The sequence below is a fragment of the Adiantum capillus-veneris genome, chromosome 11 (assembly GCF_014529385.1).
Source record: "Adiantum capillus-veneris isolate H3 chromosome 11, ASM1452938v2, whole genome shotgun sequence".
NCBI lineage: Eukaryota > Viridiplantae > Streptophyta > Polypodiopsida > Polypodiales > Pteridaceae > Adiantum > Adiantum capillus-veneris.
The window spans coordinates 58,531,803-58,551,010 of record NC_140941.1 but is presented as its reverse complement, the minus strand read 5'-3'; the positions used below and the strand labels follow the sequence as shown (position 1 = coordinate 58,551,010).

The following is a 19,208-nucleotide window of genomic DNA, read 5'->3' as shown; positions in this document are numbered from 1 at the left end:
TCGACAAATAGACCAAGTAAAGCAAGACCTTCATTACACTGCCAAAGATAGATGTTGTAGTCGACAGAGAGACGTTGCCAGCCACAACTTATGAGGTATTCATGTATGCGGGTGTACCACTGGCGAGAAGATTGCTTTAAGCCATAAATGGGATGCTTTAATTTACAAACATAATGTGGGTAGTCTGAGTGAGCAAAATGGGGTGGTTGCTTCATGTAGACAGCTTCAAATAAAAATCCATGCAAAAAAGCTGTAATAACGTCAAGATGGTGAAGAGGCAAACCAAATTTTGCGGCTATGGCCACAAGTAGACGGAAGGATGCCATGGCTAAGACTGGCGAATAGGTGTCGAAATAATCGACGCCGTGTCGTTGAGTGAAGCCACGAGCAACGAGACGCGCTTTGTAGCGGTCAACGCGCCCAGTAGGGTTGTACTTCTTCTTAAATAACCATTTGCTGCTGACAATATTGAAGTGTGGCGGTGGAGGAACTAGCTCCCATGTGTCGGCCATATTGAGGGCGTGAAGCCCTTCTAGGATGGCCGCATGCCATAATGGACCCCCAGAGGAAGAGAGAGCGTCTTCGACCGAGAGTGGTAATTCATCTTCAAGCGGTTCTGTGAGCGGATCTGCTGAGTATTCCTCTTCCATAACTACGGAAAAACTGATGGTAGCATAGATGTCGGCGAGGGAGCGGGTGCGAACATTGCACCTCGTGGCCGAGCTATCAAGATTTGGAGCTCCTGGAGAAGAGTCCGTCGAAGACATTGTGCCAGGAGAGGTGGCCGATTGAGAAGATTGTGATTCGACCTCATCGATGTCAGAGGGAATGCCATAGTTGAGGGGTGTGTCGTGGGAGTTCGATGATGAGGGAGAAGCACATACATATTTAGGGAGTAAATAGATGCGGGAGGATGTTGAAATGCCTGGCTCAAGAGGTGGGGCTATATGTAAATGCCATGGGTAAGATGCTCTTGGTGAGTGGGGGCGAGGCATTGGTAATTGGTTTGAGTGGGGCGTGAGAAGGCTCTTTTGAATAAGCTGAGGGTTTATAATTTGAGGTTTAAGAGGTAAAGGTTGGGCAAAAATTGGTACTGAGGGAGTCTCTGTTTGCGCCAGAGGATGATTGGGAGTGCAGCCGGGCTCAAAAAAACTGTGGGAGCTGAGGTGAGTGAGTTGAGGATTACCTCCTTGCTCATGAAATGAGCTGCAAGGGTGAGGTGGCTGCAGACTAAGGCAGTGTTGCGCAGGTAGTGGGCTGTAATGAGGGTAATGAGGAGCACTGAGAGAGGGCGCAAAGAAGCTTTTTATATGAGAAAGGGAGCCAGGGATTGTTTGCCGAGGGTGGACAGCAGGGGGCGAAATCAGTTGCCTTGATTGAGGGTGGGTCTGGAAGGGTACCGACAAATGAGGTTGTGATGGAGGGGGGCCTACAGAGGTTGTATTGGGCAAAGGGGCGCTTAAAGAGGTGCTGTGACAATGTGGGGATTGCGGCAGGGCAGCGCTGATGAGGGGAGGTGAAGCGGCCATGCTAGTCTGGTGAGTAGCGCCAGGGGATGCAGGAGCGGTGTGAGTGGATGGGGCCAAGGTGGCGCAGGTCGATTGGGTGTTGGCAGCAGGGACAATGGGCTGCGAGGTGGCGTGAAAAGTGGCGTGGCCGAGGGGCTGGGAATGAGCGTGCAAAGCGGGAGACAGTGGGCTTCGAGGTGGTGGGCTATACAGGCTGGTAAGGTTGTGTGAAGGGTTTGAATAATTTTAAAAAACCTGAGCTGGGGAAGGTTCACCTGCAGAGTAAGAAGGGGTATAATTATTTGGTGCATCATGTGGATTGGGGACGAGCAATGGTGAGGATATGATGCGAGGTGGAGGCTCAGGCGGTTGGCCGAGAAGCGCTCCTTCATCGAAGACGACGAAGTGAGAAAAGATGAAGCGGCGGCGCTCCGGTAAGTGGAAGCGGTATGCTTTGACGCCGAAACGATCGCCATAGCCTACAAATAGAGCGCGATGGGCACGGGGAGCTAACTTCGAATCAGGATGTGTGTCGAGAGGGTATGCTGGGGAGCCGAAGATACGCAGGTGAGCGAGGTTTGGAGGGTGGCCATGCCAGAGGGTATAAGGTGTGGTGTTGGGATTCCGTGAAGAAGGTATGTGGTTTTGTAGATAGCAGGCTGTAGCGGTTGGTTCTTCCCAATAAGAATCTCCCAGATTTGCTTGAAGTAGCATGGCCCGTGCAGCATCAAATAGTGTGCGATTTTTGCGTTCGGCATGGCCATTTTGTTGTGGATGATCTGGGATAGTAAATTCATGGCGGATACCGGCTTCATTGCATAGCTGTTGAAATTCGTGAGAAGTGTATTCGCCGCCATTGTCTGTACGAAGAACCTTGATGGTGCGATTGATGTGATTCTCGACTAGAGCCTTAAAATGCCGAAAATGAGTGATAGTTGCAGATTTTTCTGCCATATAGTATGTTACTGTGTATTTGGAGTAATCATCAATAAAGACCAACATGTATTTGTTTCCAGTAATGGATAAGATTGGCAATGGGCCACAAACATCAGAATGGATGAGATCAAGCAGGGCGGAAGCTTGTGAAGTGGAGTTTGGAAAGGGTGTGTGGTGAGCTTTGGCAAGAATGCAGCCTTCACAGAGTGAAATGGGAGTGATGTGGGTAGGGAGACCTAAAGCGAGTTGGCAGTGTGTGAGCTCATGTAAAACACGGTGAGAAATGTGCCCTAATCTATAGTGCCATTTGAGAGTGTTTTCTTGTAAGGGGATATTAACGGTAGAGGATAAGGCTTGTGCATTTGAGGAGTGACCAAGCGGGTAGAGGCGACCACTTTTAGAAATATGCAGACTTACTGGGTAACCATTTGCATCTTTAGCTAGAAGCGTGCATCCTTCGTTGTTGAATTCAACTTTGATACCTGTAGAGGTGAGCTCACTGACAGAACTTAGATTTTTCTTGAGTCCAGGAACATAGTATACCTTTGAGATGGTTGTCTGGAGACCATTTGGAAGATCAATGAGAACATCTCCATCAGCTTTGGCATGTTGAATGCTATCATCTCCAAGGCAAACTTCAAGTGGATGATCAAGATATGTGAGATTTGATAACCAAGAAAATTGATGGGTCATGTGACGTGTAGCTCCAGTATCTAGTAGCCATAGGTCGTTAGGTGCAGAAGAGATAGTGGTAACATATAGCTGCATAGGGTAATGAGGGATACTATCATATGTGGAGATTTCAGCATATTGGGCTTGACCGGGAAAATATGTGGAAGGAAATGAGGGCCTGGCCCCCCCTTGATGATAAGATTGGTGATGGGGTATGTAGCCATGAGATATAATAGGGGGCCGTTGATAGACATTACCTTGATGCTTGGGTTGTCGACATTCCTTTGCCTCATGCCCGAGGCGATGGCAGTTAGAGCACTTCTTGTGCTTGTTGTTGTGATTACGACTTTGCGGGTTGTTGTAGGACTTCTTTCCTTGACTTGGATGTTGAGGTTGTCGAGGGTACTGAGGATTATATGGTTTCCTTTGAAATGCTTCTGATGCTTTCCAGTAGTGATAAGAGCCATAGGCTTATGAGAACCAGAGGTTTTCTCTCTAAGAGTTTCCTCTTGTTTTACCTTTGCCACAAGATTATGTAGGTGTAGATTTTCGACTGTTGCTTGAGTAGTGATAAAGGCTCTCCAAGATGACGGGAGAGATGCTAACAAAAGCATAGATTGCAGTTGCTCTGGGATTGTTAGTCCAGATATAAGGACTTCATCAAGCAAGATTTGCCAAGATTCTAAAAAGTTGGAAGATGATTGACCTTCTGACATAGTAGTGTTTACGACTTTCTTGATCAGGGAAACTTGGTAAACAAGGTCAGTATGCTCATACCTTTTCTCAAAAAATTTCCAAATAGCATGAGTAGTAGGAAGGGTTCTTACCATTTGAACCTACCGATCTTGGCAATGCAAAATCAACTCCATCTTTGCACTGGTATTTTTGGTTTGCCAGGCATTAAAAGCATCTACGGTGCTCATAGGGGCCTTGTCTTTGGTTGGGTCAGGTTGCACCTCTCCTCCTGACGTTATATCCCAAAGTTGGAGTTGTTGGAGATAGAGCTCCATTCTAATCTTCCATACTTGGTAATTAGTGCCATTTAGCTTGTCGATGACATAGCGGGTTTTGTAGGTAGCTGTAGTAGCGGATGTAGAGGCAAGCTCAGCCATCTTACAAGGTTCCGGATCCCTTGAAGATGATTTGGAGATTAGGCACTAAGTAGGAAGATAAGCTCAAGGAATTAAAGCTTCAAAAGCTCTGATACCATGTGAAGATTTAATGAACACACGAGCACTAAAAATGATTAACTTAATAACATAAGAGAGAGAGAGACTGATGCGAAATAGAGACAACTGGATTGCTAATAACACTGAAAGCAATACAATGAATAGCAGCTATGCTCAAATGGAAAAGACGAATGAATGGCTAGGGACTGAGTGGCCTTTATATAGGTTGCAGTGATCAAATCAGTGCCTAGATTAGTGGGTGGTTGGTAGATCAGTGGTAGGTGAATAAAGGTGGGAGATTGGTTGCTAAATCTATGGGATGATTATTGGTGGGAATTCACCCTTACAGAATAAAGTGAATTTATTTCTAACAGTCTGTTCTCCTGCGTTCTCTCATTGCCCTTCCACTTGGGAACAATTACCTTTGATAACAATAAAGAAAGCAGAATGACCAACAGAAGTGATGAAAGGCAGGCGATTAAGGGCACGCGCCACCGAGGGGTAATTAATGTTGATGATGGTGAAGTTCCTGCAAGAGTAAAGGACGGTGGCTTGAGAGTTATTCCCAGAGGCAGCCGTGATTGCAACATAAATGTCTGTGTTATTCTCAAAGACTGCAGAGAGATTGTGAGTGATATTCAGAATTGGATCGACTAAGGGATGCTGGGAGACATTATTTCTGCTGTAATTGGTTGCCCACACTTTTATGAGGTGTGTAGATGCATTGTAGCTCACCCAGGCAGCGATTGTGTAGTTGTTGTAGAGGTAGAGAGGCTGCTCACATAAATCCCGATATGGCTGGCACTCGGGTCCATAATCTCCTCTTGCAGGTTCTGAAAGGTGTCGAATTCGATTGCCATAAACCGCTGGTCTCGATGATTGAGCGTCTCCGAGATTAGGCCGAGAAAGCGCCCAGTGCTGTTATCCGGAGGTGACTTGTCTATAGTAAGAACGAAGGCTATGCCATCGCCATACTCGTTGTACTTAGTGACGGTGGTGATGTTGAAGGTGAAGAAGCTGTTAAAGGAAAGGAGATGGCCGGATTTGTCCTTGAAACTCAGGGGTTTCTTGTAAGTGATGCGGCCAACGTTGTAGAGGGTTTGATCATGCCCAAAATCAGAGGGGTCTTGGGTGAGAAAGATCTCACCTCCGGGAGTTAGAAAGGGATACTTGCTGGGTTTAACGTGTTGGCGGCCGAAGTCTTCGTCCAGGGTGCGGGGCACGAGGGTGAATCCTAGTGAGCTACTGTTGCAGGAAGCTGGAATGAAGAAATATATGCAGAATATAGTCATGAGGAGCTGCAGGAGGAAAGAGATGGATATACAGGTGGAAGGAAGAAGTGCATGCTCAATATACTCATGCAGGGTGGCCATTATACTATATATACCGGTGCATGCTCAACAACCACAGAAGATCAGCTGCTCATTGTAACCTGCAGCCAGCAGCCTGCTTTGAGAGCAGAATATACGCAAAAGTGGCCATCATCTACACAGAAGAAGTTTTACACATTATAGGCCTATCTCAATATGCAGGAGGAAGATAGAGTCATGGATTGAGAAGCGTGACTAAAAAGCCTATCTCACTTTGTTTTTTCATTATTGATTGTTATTTGTGGCCGCTAAGACCAACAGGGTCATGAGCTGATGGAGGCCCCAGCAGCATAACATTATAAGGCTCGAGAGTACGTGAGCTGTAGGATAAGGCACTTTAAGACTTAGGCTTCTCTCACCCCCTCATCACTATATCACACAGGCATGCTCAAATGGGATCAATGGTGGAGGAGGAAAACGCAGGGCGTGTCAATCATGGACCGTAAGATCTGACGTTGCCCCGAATTTACTAGTTTGCTCGAATTTACTAATCGGCACACATTTATAATATGACATACTCGAATGTCCTATATTTCAACGTACGCATGAGGGCGTAGTGGTTAGTGCACCTGGCTCGTGGTGGGGAGATAGGGGGTTCAAGACATGGAGTGTGGATTGACCCGAATTTACAAGCCTACCCGAATTTACTTTTCTCCCCGAATTTACCAAATGCCCTGAATTTTGTAAATGTACATCTGACGGTCCAAATCATCTCAGCCATCGCTCGATCCCATTTGAACGTGCCCATGCAAGATAGTGTGGAAGCTCTCACCCGTCTCGCACACAAACGCAATCACACTCTCTGCTGATCATGGAAAGACCAGGAAAGACGGTTAACGAGTCAGTACTAGCCATGTGGTTTACGCCTTCTTGCGTTGACTGCCAGAGCTCGAGACCCGTCAAATTTGTTCTCACTTCCCCTTTTTTGCAGTTGGACACCCATGCGAAAAAGTTGATCGAGGAGTTTGCCCACCCCTCTGCCATGAGCTAGAGGCCATCCTCCACTTTTGGTTGGGCAAATGGCTACCCGTCACCTCAATATGGCCAGCCATTGCTTGTCCCAGTGTGACATGAGCCCTATTTGAATGAGTGTGTTGAGTCTTCTTTACACATCACTTGGTACTAGATCGCAAGATCCAACCTTGGCTTGCAAAAGTAAAGCGTACAAAGAGGGCGTTCACACTATCGCCCAGAACATTCCTTGCAAGTTCGTGTGTCCTTCGTGGCACGATATAGTTGGAGCAATACAAAAGTGTTGCATGTCCAGACCCACCCATCACCGGGCGGCCTCATACCTCGAAACAAAATGGTTTCCATCCACGTTTCAACGTTGAACGCAGAGAGGCCCTGACCTGTTGACACATGCCAGAGGATGTTCGATGAACTAGCGATGAGGCCACATCCAACTTGATATGCACTTTTTATTGTAATTTAAATAAACGTTTTGAATGGGCAGTGTGAATTGAGTGTGCATAAGAAAAGGTTGGAGCACCACGCTCTTGTGCGCAGGCTGAACCCGCCAAAAGTCTTCATACATATTCCCCTCTATTATACATGTTCATAAATCATTAGAGCTAATAAGAAAACTTTTGCATGTATGTTGGGGGATGGGGTAGGGTTTTGATGTTGAGTTCACGCTCTCTTGTCTTCTAAGACTTGACTTCAAGCTCTCTTATCTTCTAAGACTTGACCTGCAAAAAGGACAATCCTGCAAAATTGGTCAAGATGGGAGGGGCAACGAACCAAGGGACTAATTGACACAACCCTTTTCAGTTGAGATCAATAGTGTACAATCTCTGATCAATGTGTATCGTCCATCTGTAAAGGGAATCAAATAACAAACGCCCCCTCTGTGATCTCAGGGGTGGAACCCACACCATGTTAGTGGTCATGGACTGAGTTCCTTGCCATTAAGCTATCACGTGCTAGTTGAAATAGTGGCGTGAACTAAAATTGATACTCAAGAAAAGGGTGGGGTGAGTTCACTTTGTGATTACATTGAATTACATGATGTTCAAATGAAGATCCCTGGGTTCAGTTGATGTTCACATGAAAAGAGACGGGCTCACAACGCGTTCGCACATTTAGTTGATGTTTATTTTGAGATTTACGGGTTCACATATATTAGTGTTTACTTTGGGATCACATGAAGTTTACTTGCATTTCGATTTTGAATGGCATCATTGTCGTTCATTTGCGGTTTGATCCTGGCATGTGGGGTGTCAATTAGTCATGAAGGGGAGTGATGGGTGGGCCGCATCTATGATGGGAGGGGGAGGCTAGGGTATTGCGAAAGTGGACAAGCACCTGCAACCAATATCTAGTTTGTAGCTTTTTGTAGGCATGGAGAAGACATGAAATATTCATGTCAGTACTTACCTTGATCCTGCATCATGCTAAAGTTAGCACACATGTCAGAAGGCTTGTTGAAGTACATAGTTAGCACACATGTCAGAAGGCTTGTTGAAGTACTTGCCCACCTCTCTCTCTCTCTCTCTCCCTCTCTCTCTCTCTCTCTCTCTCTCTCTCTCTCTGTTGTGTTGAAGTACTTGCCCACCTCTCTCTCCCTCTCTAGTGCCCTTGGCACTAGAGAGAGAGAGAGAGAGAGAGAGAGAGAGAGAGAGAGAGAGAGAGAGAGAGAGAGAGAGAGAGAGAGTAGACTATGGTTGCAACACTGATAATCTCTTCATTAATATTAGGAAAAAATGTTCACATAGTAAAAGTCTTGAGGCCCAAAACTCCCCCAAGCCCCCAAAACCCAAATTTCCCACAATTGATTTACATAGTAATGTGGTGCCACATTCGGCAGCGACATGGACTGACTTAGGCAAAATCTTTCACAACACACACTCACACTAACTTCACTCAAACGTAAAGAGTAGTTGATCTTTTTATATCCCAAAATATAGCAATATCCAAGACAATATTTATGCATAGCACATAGAGGCTCAAGCTTTCTACTCTATAATGTGTAGCCTACGACATGCCCTACCACAATACCTAAATCACCCATGGTGGTTCACGATGTAAGATACATCAAACAATCATTGGAGGTAGAAATCCTAAAACAAAGACACGTAGGAACCAAGCACCTTGACTATGACTCTGTGGAAACACAACATTCATTAATGGGAGGGTTCTGTAGAACTCTACAATGGTAATACGTGTTCTAACTCCTATCTGGATAGAAACCTGGATGTAGCAGAGCAAGATCAAATCATATGAAGCATGAAATATACCCACCAGCAACAACCGTTGATCAAATTGTAACATACATCCAGACAAAAGACTATTAGTATAGATAAATAGATACAAGAGAACCTAATTACTTTACTATATCAACGTTGTTACCTTACTACATTTAAGTCCTCAAGCAGACGAATAACCTCCATGGCTGTGACTCGACCCCTCCATAATGGTGGATCTAAAACACAGTTGTTCATCTTGAGATTCAAATTGTTTAGTGTATCAATACATCACAAACATACATACATTACCTTGGACGCGTCGAGGCTATCTTCCTAGTGTGTAAGTCACAGAGGTGTTAGGATCCATAATCATTCATACAAAAAAGATTGGTAATTCACCAAAAAGCACATACAGTAAATGAGTGTCAAAGATTGGTGAATGCAATGTCAAAAATCTATCAACACTAATATATATTTTGTAGATAAGACTTTGCTTCTCAACAATCATACCTTGTATGAGGCTACACCATGTTTCATTTATAATTCATGAAAAAATGTTAATTTTTTGACAAAAATGTTAGGTTGTGAGTAGTCAAATGTTTGAATGGTAACTTCATAAGGTCAATTGCAACAATTCCTTGTTAAGGAAGTTACTTGAAGAGGGAGAGAGGGGGGGGGGGGGGGGGGGGGGGGGGGGGGGGGGGGGGGGTGTGTGAATCCAAAGATATATTGGTAACAAACATAACACAATTATAGAGATCCCCTATGTAATGCTAAAAAATTTAGTATCCAAAGAACAAAACCAAGAGTCATGAGCAAGTTGGTATCCAATTATACATACAGGAGATAGACCAAAATGTAGTCAATATCCACTATGTACATGAGAAAGAATAAAAATGTATATCCACAAAGCATATAAATGAGATAGATGAACTTAATTATAGTTATGCAAGGACTAAAAGTGAGAAAGCAATAGTCACTCTATCCCTTCTTGCAAGGATCAACATGCTTTGAACTAGATGGAACATCTCCAACCACATTAAGCCTCTTCTTGGGCCAATGGGTCGCTATAAATGCATTTAAATTCATAAAGTCAAGTGCAACAATTACTTGTAACACAATTTTAGGAATTTTGGAAAACTTGCATAAATTTGGGACAATTGTTTCAAAGATTGCAACCTCCTTTCGGTGTCACAATTTCAGCTAGATGAGTTGTGATGCATGTGTACACTTGGAATGATGTCAACAAGTCTACTTACAAATGTTCACAAGCTATTTGCAAATGCAAAGGACATACATGAAAACCAATTCCATGCCCACACAAAATTTTCTACTCACTTGCAAAAAATAAAAGAGTTGGGAAGGTACTTTAATACTCAAACATTTTTTAGCTTATACAAGTCCATAGGACCTATCCACTCCATTTTTAAACAAAGAAGAAGAGCTTGGATAATGTGTATTAGAATCCATGAATCATGAGTCATGAGGTGAGAAGATGTTATAGCTAGTCCAACAATTTTGGTTTAAGCTACTAGTACAAGCTTGGATAATGTGCATTAGAATCCATGCAGAATCATGAGGTGAGATGTTATAGCTAGTCCAAAATATTTGGTTTAAGCTACTAGTACAAGCTTGAGTATGATGGTGTACACTCCATACAAGAGAAAATAATGATCTTTACTCTAACATATTATGCAAGACTCCCTAGGTCTATGGGTGATAAATATCGTAGCTACCAGAATAATTCTGGAGTTACAAGTCCAAGCACTATGAGATTTTGAAGTAGGGAGATTCTAATTGATATTGAAGGAGTGTCTCAAGATAAGAAGCTTGGACATACTGCCCAGGATACTTAAAAAAAAAACAAAAGTTGAAAGATTACTCTCCTCTCTTCCCTCTTCGTTGTGACCACACTCAAAAGAAATGTACCGCACTAGACTTGGATGTATCACAATAGACAAGGAGGGACATCTCCATGAACGATAACCTTGTCGTGACTTGCAATTTTGCATTCTCAAGCTTGCCACCACAACTTGCACCTGTTTTGCCTCAAGCAAGCATCACAAGCACCTCAAGCTTGGGTCAGGTTCCCACCTCAAGCTTAGCCCTAGCTTGCCTAAGGCCCTGGGTCTAAGGACTTTTAACACTAACCTTTGGAGGTCTTTAATGAAGCTAATCCTAAGGTCTTTTAAGCTCCATTAGTAGGCATTTCTCTTTGCTAGACCGTCTCCCATTTGGACCCATTGCCTTTGGTCCTTTGCTGAGATAAATCTAAAAGCACATGTCTCTATTCTAACTCTTGTTCCCGTTTATTATCCCACATTAAATGATAAGTTTAATATAATAAAATCTTTGGGTTAGTAAGATATTAGATTTTATGACATTACGTCTCTCTTGAAATCATACTCGCCCTCGACTATGAGGTAGACGAGATAAAGTCTTTGTCTATGAGGTAGAGGAGATAAAGTCTTAGTCATTAATCAGAGTTTCTTAGCGAACAGAAGATCCATTTTTACCCTACAAAATCCTTCCAAAATAGATGACTAATCCATTTGGTGTTGGGGAGGCTTAGCCGCCACAAGCATGTCTGCTCTTGATTCCATATCATATTTCCAAAGTAGAGTGAAAAATTATACCTGGTGTTTGAGAGACGTTGTCATCACAAACATGATTCTAAAAGCATACATACTATTTAAATTTATGCACAATAAAAATAGAACTAGTCTTATAAGACAAAAACATTTTCATTTAAGAAGTATTTACATTTGCTGACTCTAATGTAGCATTGTAAGCATTGACAAGGTTTATAATATCCTTAAGCTGTGTTCCTTGCATCCATCTACTAGCATCTTCAGAAAGATAATTTTTGAACTTAATAAGATACCGAGGATAATCTTACAATGTCTTAGTACCTTGTCTTAATGTCGAAGAATCAATTCGGACTGAAGTACCTCTTCTTGATCTACGATCTCGGGTAGTTCCTCAATGATTGGTTTTTACGGTGGCTCTCCTTTGTAAGGCTTAAGAGGCTAACATGAAAATCATTGTGTATGAGACAATGGTTGGGAAACTTGAGTTGATAGGCCATCTCATTGATTGTTTTAGTATTTGAAAAGGACCATAGTATGTTTTTGCTAGTTTAGCATAATACTTTTGATGGCTTGTAGGATTTTTGCCGGTAGTTTGTCGCAATTGAGCCTTGGGAAATTGGAATAGGGCCTAATCATTTTTTTAAAATCTAAGGCCCTTATGTGCTTGTTTGTAGTATTTTGCCTTTGTTGCAAGATGGATATAACCTCCTTAATCTTTTGGAAATATTCTTGTAGATCTCATCTCTATTCATCGGCATCAAAGATCTTCCCATGTACCTTAAGTAGTAAGGGACTTTAATGTCTTCCTTCAATGATTTCAAAAGGTGACCTTCTCGTAGTAGTATGGACAGTGTTATTGTATGCATACTCTCCAACAATTAAGTACTTTTCACATAGTGAACATTAATCTATTTCAGTAACATAGGTCTTAAGTAGATCTGGAATCGTAAGGTTGGCTATTTCACTTTGCCATCCGTTTGTGGGTGATAAGCCAAAGAGAAATTGAGCCTCATACCTAGATTCTCAAAAAGACCATTCCTGGAATTATTGGTCATTCGAGGATCTATATCCGACCACTATTGTTGTTGGAAAGCCATTGTGTTTAAAAATTTGGGATATGAAGAGGGTTTCCATTTTGTGTGCCTTAATAGTCTTTTTGACAGGTATAAAATGTGCTTGTTTGCTAAACTTGTCTACTATTGTCCATATTCTCGTATTCCCATGGATGGACTTGGACAATCCAAAGATAAAATCCATGGATATGCTCTTCCATGGTGAATAAGAAATTTGAAAAGGTTGGATCAATCCAGGTTGCTTCCCCCTATCATACTTTGTCTTTTGGCATACCACACATTTTGACACATAGTCTTGTATGTCCATTTTGATGGTAGGCCAATAGAAATATGTCTCTACTCCTCGAAGAATAGGTTGAATCCCTTTATGTCCCGCATAGGGAGAAGCATGGGATTCATACATCACTTTCTCATGAAGAGAGTGAGTAACACATAGCCTATTTCCATGGAGAAGATAACCATCCCACAAGGTGAATGGTTATTCTTTCTTCCCTGAGGCAATGATTGAAATTACATCTTGAAAATCGTGGCCAATAGCATACTCATCGATTATCTATAATAGAAGATAGATCTTTGTGAGTTGCTATGATCACCGCATTGGATCTTGGCCATCGTGATAGTGCATCACCTACTTAATTGTGCTTTCCAGCAATGTGAGCAATATGAAAAGTAAATTTTGTAAGAAAATTCTCCCACCTCATTTGTTTGCCGTATAGCTTGGTTTGCATCACGAAGTACGTAAGACTTCGGTGATCCGTGCATAGGATGAATGGAGTCCCCAAAAGGTAGTGGTTCCATGTGTCAAGGGCATATAGGAGAGCTAGTAGCTCCTTCTCGTAGATGCCCAATACTCGCTTGTCGGAATTGAGGCTTTGACTCTCATATGTTGTGGCATGCCCTTCTTGAAAAAAAACTGCTCAAAGGAAATCTCCACAAGCATCACATTGGACCTACAATGGCTTTGAGAGATCAGGTAGTGTAAGCACGAGTAGGTAAGTTTTTCTTTAAGCTTGTCAAAATCATTTTTCTCCTTAGCCATCCATATGTACTTAACATTTTTGTTTGTCAAGTCATGTAATGGTTCTACTATTTGGGACAATTTAGTTATGAAGCATTAATAGTATGCACATAAACTAATAAAGCTTTGTAGCTCATGTAGATTCCTTGAATAGGCCATCCTTTTACTACCTCAAGCTTGGCTAGATCCATACAAATACCATCTTGAGAGATAATGTGACCTAAGTATTGAATCTCTTGAAGGAAAAATTCACTCTTTTTCTGATTAATGAAAAGTTTATTCTCTCTCAAAGCTTGAAAGATTACCTAAAGGTGTTGTTTATGTCCTCGAGAGAATTTGAGTGGCCTAAAGATTTTTGTCCATCATAAGTTTGAATGCAGCTGGAGCATTTGTTAGGCCAAAACTTGTAGCTTATCACAAATAGGTCTTCTGCCTGCGGCATGGAAAATCTTTTTTTTTAATAGGATCATATTTAGTGCTCTATAGTCAACACACATGTGATATGTGTCATCTTTCTTTTTCACTAAAAGTATTGGTGAATAGAATGGAGAGTAGTTAGGTCTCACTATCCCTTTTTCCACCAATTCATGCACTTGCCTCATGATCTCCTATTAATGAGCTTGTGAAACTCAATAAATAGGTTTATTAGGTGGTGAGCTTCTTTGTAGAAGCTCTATTGCACGGTCATCATCCCCTCGTTTTGGAGGTAGCTCACTAGGGATATTATCAATGAGAACATCTTGGAATCCATTTAGGAAATTAGACAAGTTTAATTCCTCTTAATTTCCTTTATTTCTACTTGTCAAAACACTAGAATCATTTACAGATTCTCTAACAAAAATCATATACGCAAAAATAGAGCTTTCTATTGAATTATCGGTTTCATATCACCAATGCCAATAATGTCAAGCTCATAGGAATCACCAAGCTTGACTATCTCATGCATGGATGCATAAGAGGAAAACCACTCTCTATGTAGTGTGACATGAAAACTTGCACTAGAATCAAGAATCCAATTCTGTGCATAACCCTCATCCTGTGCAAGCAAAGTATCTAGAGTGAGATCTGAAGTGAAAATGAGAACATTTGAGGGATCTGTTATCACCTATGTATGAATCTTTGTTGGTATAATGTGCATCACTGGAGAAGGAGCATCCTCTACTGCAATCGTAGGTATGGGAGACTCAACCACATTGAGCTCTTCAATCTTTATCGTACTTTTGCCTTTGCCAAAATTATATTTTTGCATGTTTTTTTAATCTCTTAGGAAACTGCAACAATCGTTTTGTAATGGCCCTTCTTATGGATATAGTAACACTCGACATTTTTGGCACTACGATCTCTACTTGAGTTCTTGTGTTTGCTAGGACTATGAGGATTTCGATCTCTACTCTTGCTTTTGTATTTTTTCATGTCACGGCCTCTTGGCTTTGTTGAACTACCAGCCATATATGCATCTCCATGACTAGCACCTTCGAGAGATTTACGTCAAATTTCTTCAGTGAGCAACGCATTTGTGATGTCATTGAACACTAACTTGCCATTCAGAGCCGAGTTTCTAATGACTGTGCAAAAAATGTCCCATGAATTGGATAGAGAACATAACAAGAATATAGACTTGAGTTCATCATCAAACTCCTTAAAGCCCTGAGGTGTCAACTGACTATACAAAGAGTTGAACTCATTTAAGCTTTTAGTTTTTACCGAGCACGGGGGGCCGAATCTCGGGATGCCGACGTTTCCCCAATCGGGATTTGAACCTTCACTACTAGCTTGAGAGTCCGAGGTCTTAACCATCACGTCCGCGTGCGCTTTCTTGAGGTGGATGTGTTTTTTCATAAACTTAAACTCAAAACAATAGATTTCCACATAAAAACTCGGGATTCCGAGTTTAGTTTTTACGCATCGACGGCCGAGATCTTCGAGCGCCCTTGATTTTGCACAAGAGCCATTGATCCCATGGTTGGGACCCCGTGGCACTTAAAGCTGAGGTGCAACATGTATGAAATGATGGGTTGCAATCATTAATGTGCGCATCTCGTGATAACCGTCTCTATGCTGATGCGAAGTCATGCACGAGCACATCTCAGTCTGAACAGGGCTAGAAAAATACATTTTTCCTAACCGAACAAAATAAGGGGAAACTTGAAATTCTCGTTTTGAAGTAAAAATTTGAAGCTTTTACCGTTAATTACACTAAAACTTGTCTCAAAATCTAATCGGGCTTTTATAATTTCAGCCGGTTTAAATACACTAGACCCCGGTTTTTTTCTAGCAATGACGTCGGTCTCTGTGTGTGTGCATGCTGCACAACAGCAGCTGCCAGCAACCCTTTCTTGTTTTCGCACGCACCACAGGGCCACGCAACTCAAGCCCTATTTTTGAAGGGCACCACTGCGCACCACACTCTCTCTGCTACATATGGTTCATATTCATGCAGATAATAAATACACAGAGCTGAAGGAAGGGGTCCGATCCAGCTCCAGAGAAGTGCTTATAAGATCAGAAGAGAAGGGGCGTGGCTGCAAACTAGAGCCACCAGATTCAGTTTCAAGTGATGCAGCAGGAGCTGTTGTATAGTTAGCAACAGAATTAGAGTCTGAATTAGAGGGTCCTGGTGGATAGAAAGCCCAGATACTGGGCAATGGCAACACCATACGATTCCTCAGCGCCTGATGCACCTCTCTCATCGATGGCCGTTCCTCCGGGTCCATCTGAGTGCAAATCACGCCCAAGTGCAGCACACATGTCCACTTCTGCCTCTCCTCATCCTCAATTGAAGCCCTTATTTCCTGATCTGCTGAAGAAGAAGACATATTAGCCAGTTGTGTGACATCCATTTTGAGGCTGGGATCAAGTACATCCAAGATGCTGCTCCTTTGGTGAGTTAGCCATACTTCATCCACTAGGTGGCTTATATATTGTGTGAAATTTGGGTCATTTAGCGGCCTCCTTCCACTTGCCACCACCAGTGTCAGCACCCCGAAGCTATACACATCCCCCTTCTCTGTCACGTTGCCCTTGAATCGCACCTCCGGCGCCATATAACCTAATGTGCCCGCCGCTCCGGTTGTCTTCTTCTCCTCATCTAGACATGCAAGCCCAAAGTCACCTAGCTTTGCCTCCATAGTCTCTGTTAGCAGCACATTTCCTGGCTTCACATCTCTGTGTAGTACACACTCCTCTAGCCCATGGTGCAAATACTCGAGCCCCGCTGCCACACCCTCAATGATCTTGAACCTCGTCTCACTGTCCAGCCTGCTCTGATTTGCACCATGAAGGTATTTGTCTAGACTGCCTTTAGGCATGTACTTGAAAACCAGTAGTGCTTCCCCATGCTCCCAACACCAGCCTCTGAGCTCCAACAGATTCCGATGCTTAATCTTGCTGATTATATTCACCTCTCGGACAAGCTCCTCCAACAGGTTGTGATGCTTACTGTTGTTCATGCCTCTGCTGAATATTATACGTCGGAACCCTCTGACGAATTCTTTCAACTGTTTGCGACGCGTAATGTGGCCTTCACTGCCTCTCCGTGCTTCTTGGGTGTGTTTCTCTTTAATCTCCTTTAGGCCGGTAAGCTTCTTGATGGCCACTATGGCACCATTGCTGAGAGTGCCCTTGTATACTCTCCCAAATCCCCCTTTCCCTATCCCAAGCTTTTCACTAAAGTTCTGAGTTGCATGCTTGAGCTCGACATAACGGTATTGGCGCACAGAAAAAGAGGCATCTTTAATGCTGTCTGTTCTCCTGCGTTCTCTCATTGCCCTCTTCCACTTGGGAACAATTACCTTTGATAACAATAAAGAAAGCAGAATGACCAACAGAAGTGATGAAAGGCAGGCGATTAAGGGCACGCGCCACCGAGGGGTAATTCCTTTGTGCTCATTAGTGTCGATGATGGTGAAGTTCCAAGAGTAAAGGATGGTGGCTTGAGAGTTATTCCCAGAGGCAGCCGTGATTGCAACATAAATGTCTCTGTAATTCTCAAAGACTGCAGAGAGATTGTGAGTGATATTCAGAATTGGATCGACTAAGGGATGCTGGGAGACAATATTGCTGCTGTGATTGGTTGCCCACACTTGTATGAGGTGTGTAGATGCATTGTAGCTCACCCAGGCAGCGATTGTGTAGTTGTTGTAGAGGTAGAGCGGATGCGATTTATCCGCAGTGTTGTAAATAGGCTTGAGAGATGAGAGGCTGCTCACATCAATCCCGATATGACTGGCACTCGGGTCCATAATCTCCTCTTGCAGGTTCTGAAAGGTGTCGAATTCGACTGCCATAAACCGCTGGTCTCGATGATTTAGCTTCTCCGGCATTAGGCCGAGAAAGCGCCCTGTGCTGTTATCCGGAGGTGACTTGTCTGTAGTAAGAACGAAGGCGATGCCATCGCCAGACTCGTTGTACTTAGTGATGGTGGTGATGTTGAAGGTGAAGAAGCTGTTAAAGGAAAGGAGATGGCCGGATTTGTCCTTGAAACTCAGGGGTTTCTTGTAAGTGATGCGGCCAATGTTGTAGAGGGTTTCATCATGCCCAAAATCAGAGGGGTCTTGGGTGAGAAAGATCACACCTTCGGGAGTGACAAAGGGGTACTTGCTGGGTTTAACGTGTTGGCGGACGAAGTCTTCGTCCAGGGTGCCGGCCACGAGGGTGAATCCTAGTGAGCTACTGTTGCAGGAAGCTGGAATGAAGAAATATATGCAGAATATAGTCATGAGGAGCTGCAGGAGGAAAGAGATGGATATGGAGGTGGAAGGAAGAAGTGCATGCTCAATATACTCATGCAGGGTGGCCATTCTACTATATATACTGATGCGTGCTCAACAACCACAGAAGATCAGCTGCTCATTCTAACCTGCAGCCAGCAGCCTGCTTTGAGAGCAGAATATACGCAAAAGTGGCCATCATCTACACAGAAGAAGTTTTACACATTATAGGCCTATCTCAATATGCAGGAGGAAGATAGAGTCAATCTCCTCTTTCTCTGCATTGTTTTTTCATAGCGTGACTAAAAAGCCTATCTCACTTTGTTTTTTCATTATTGATTGTTATTTGTGGCCGCTAAGACCAGCAGGGTCCTGAGCTGATGGAGGCCCCAGCAGCATAACATTATAAGCCTCGAGAGTACGCGAGCTGTAGCGTCGAGAGTACGCGAGCTGTAGGATAAGGCACTTTAGAACTTAGGCCCCTCTCACCCCCTCATCATTATATCACACGGGCATGCTCAAATGGGATCAATGGTGGAGGAGGAAAATGCAGGGCGCGTCAAACATAGACCCTTAGATCTGCCCCGAATTTACTAATTTGCTTGAATTTACTAATCGGCACACATTTACAATATGATATACTCGAATGTCCTATATTTCACCGTACGCATGAGGGCGCAGTGGTTAGTGCACCTAGCTCGTGGTGGGGAGCTGATAGAGGGTTCAAGACATGGAGTGTGGATTGACCCGAATTTACAATCCTACCCGAATTTACTTTTCTCCCCGAATTTACCAAATGCCCCGAATTATGTAAATGTACATCTGACGGTCCAAATCATCTCAGCCATCGCTCGATCCCATTTGAGCATGCCCATGCGAGATAGTGTGGAAGCTTTCACCCCTCTCCCACACAAACGCAATCACACTCTCTGCTGATCATGGAAAGACCAGGAAAGACGATTAGCGAGTCAGTA

At 43.2% G+C, this 19,208-nt stretch overlaps 2 protein-coding genes across 2 annotated transcripts; both read right to left on the bottom strand.

Annotated features, from left to right (window-relative positions):
* Positions 1–4,938: 4,938 nt before the first annotated feature.
* On the bottom strand, positions 4,939–5,805 carry LOC147447292 (lectin-like protein At3g16530). The gene has a single exon (XM_086524292.1). It carries the CDS (start codon positions 5,656–5,658, stop codon positions 5,017–5,019), a length of 642 nt encoding a protein of 213 aa, XP_086380418.1. The 5' UTR covers positions 5,659–5,805; the 3' UTR covers positions 4,939–5,016.
* A 10,131-nt stretch (positions 5,806–15,936) lies between these two features.
* LOC147447291 (L-type lectin-domain containing receptor kinase IV.4-like) lies at positions 15,937–18,581 on the bottom strand. The gene has a single exon (XM_086523133.1). The coding sequence runs from the start codon at positions 18,322–18,324 to the stop codon at positions 15,958–15,960; it is 2,367 nt and encodes a 788-aa protein (XP_086379259.1). The 5' UTR covers positions 18,325–18,581; the 3' UTR covers positions 15,937–15,957.
* Between the last annotated feature and the right edge of the window lie 627 nt (positions 18,582–19,208).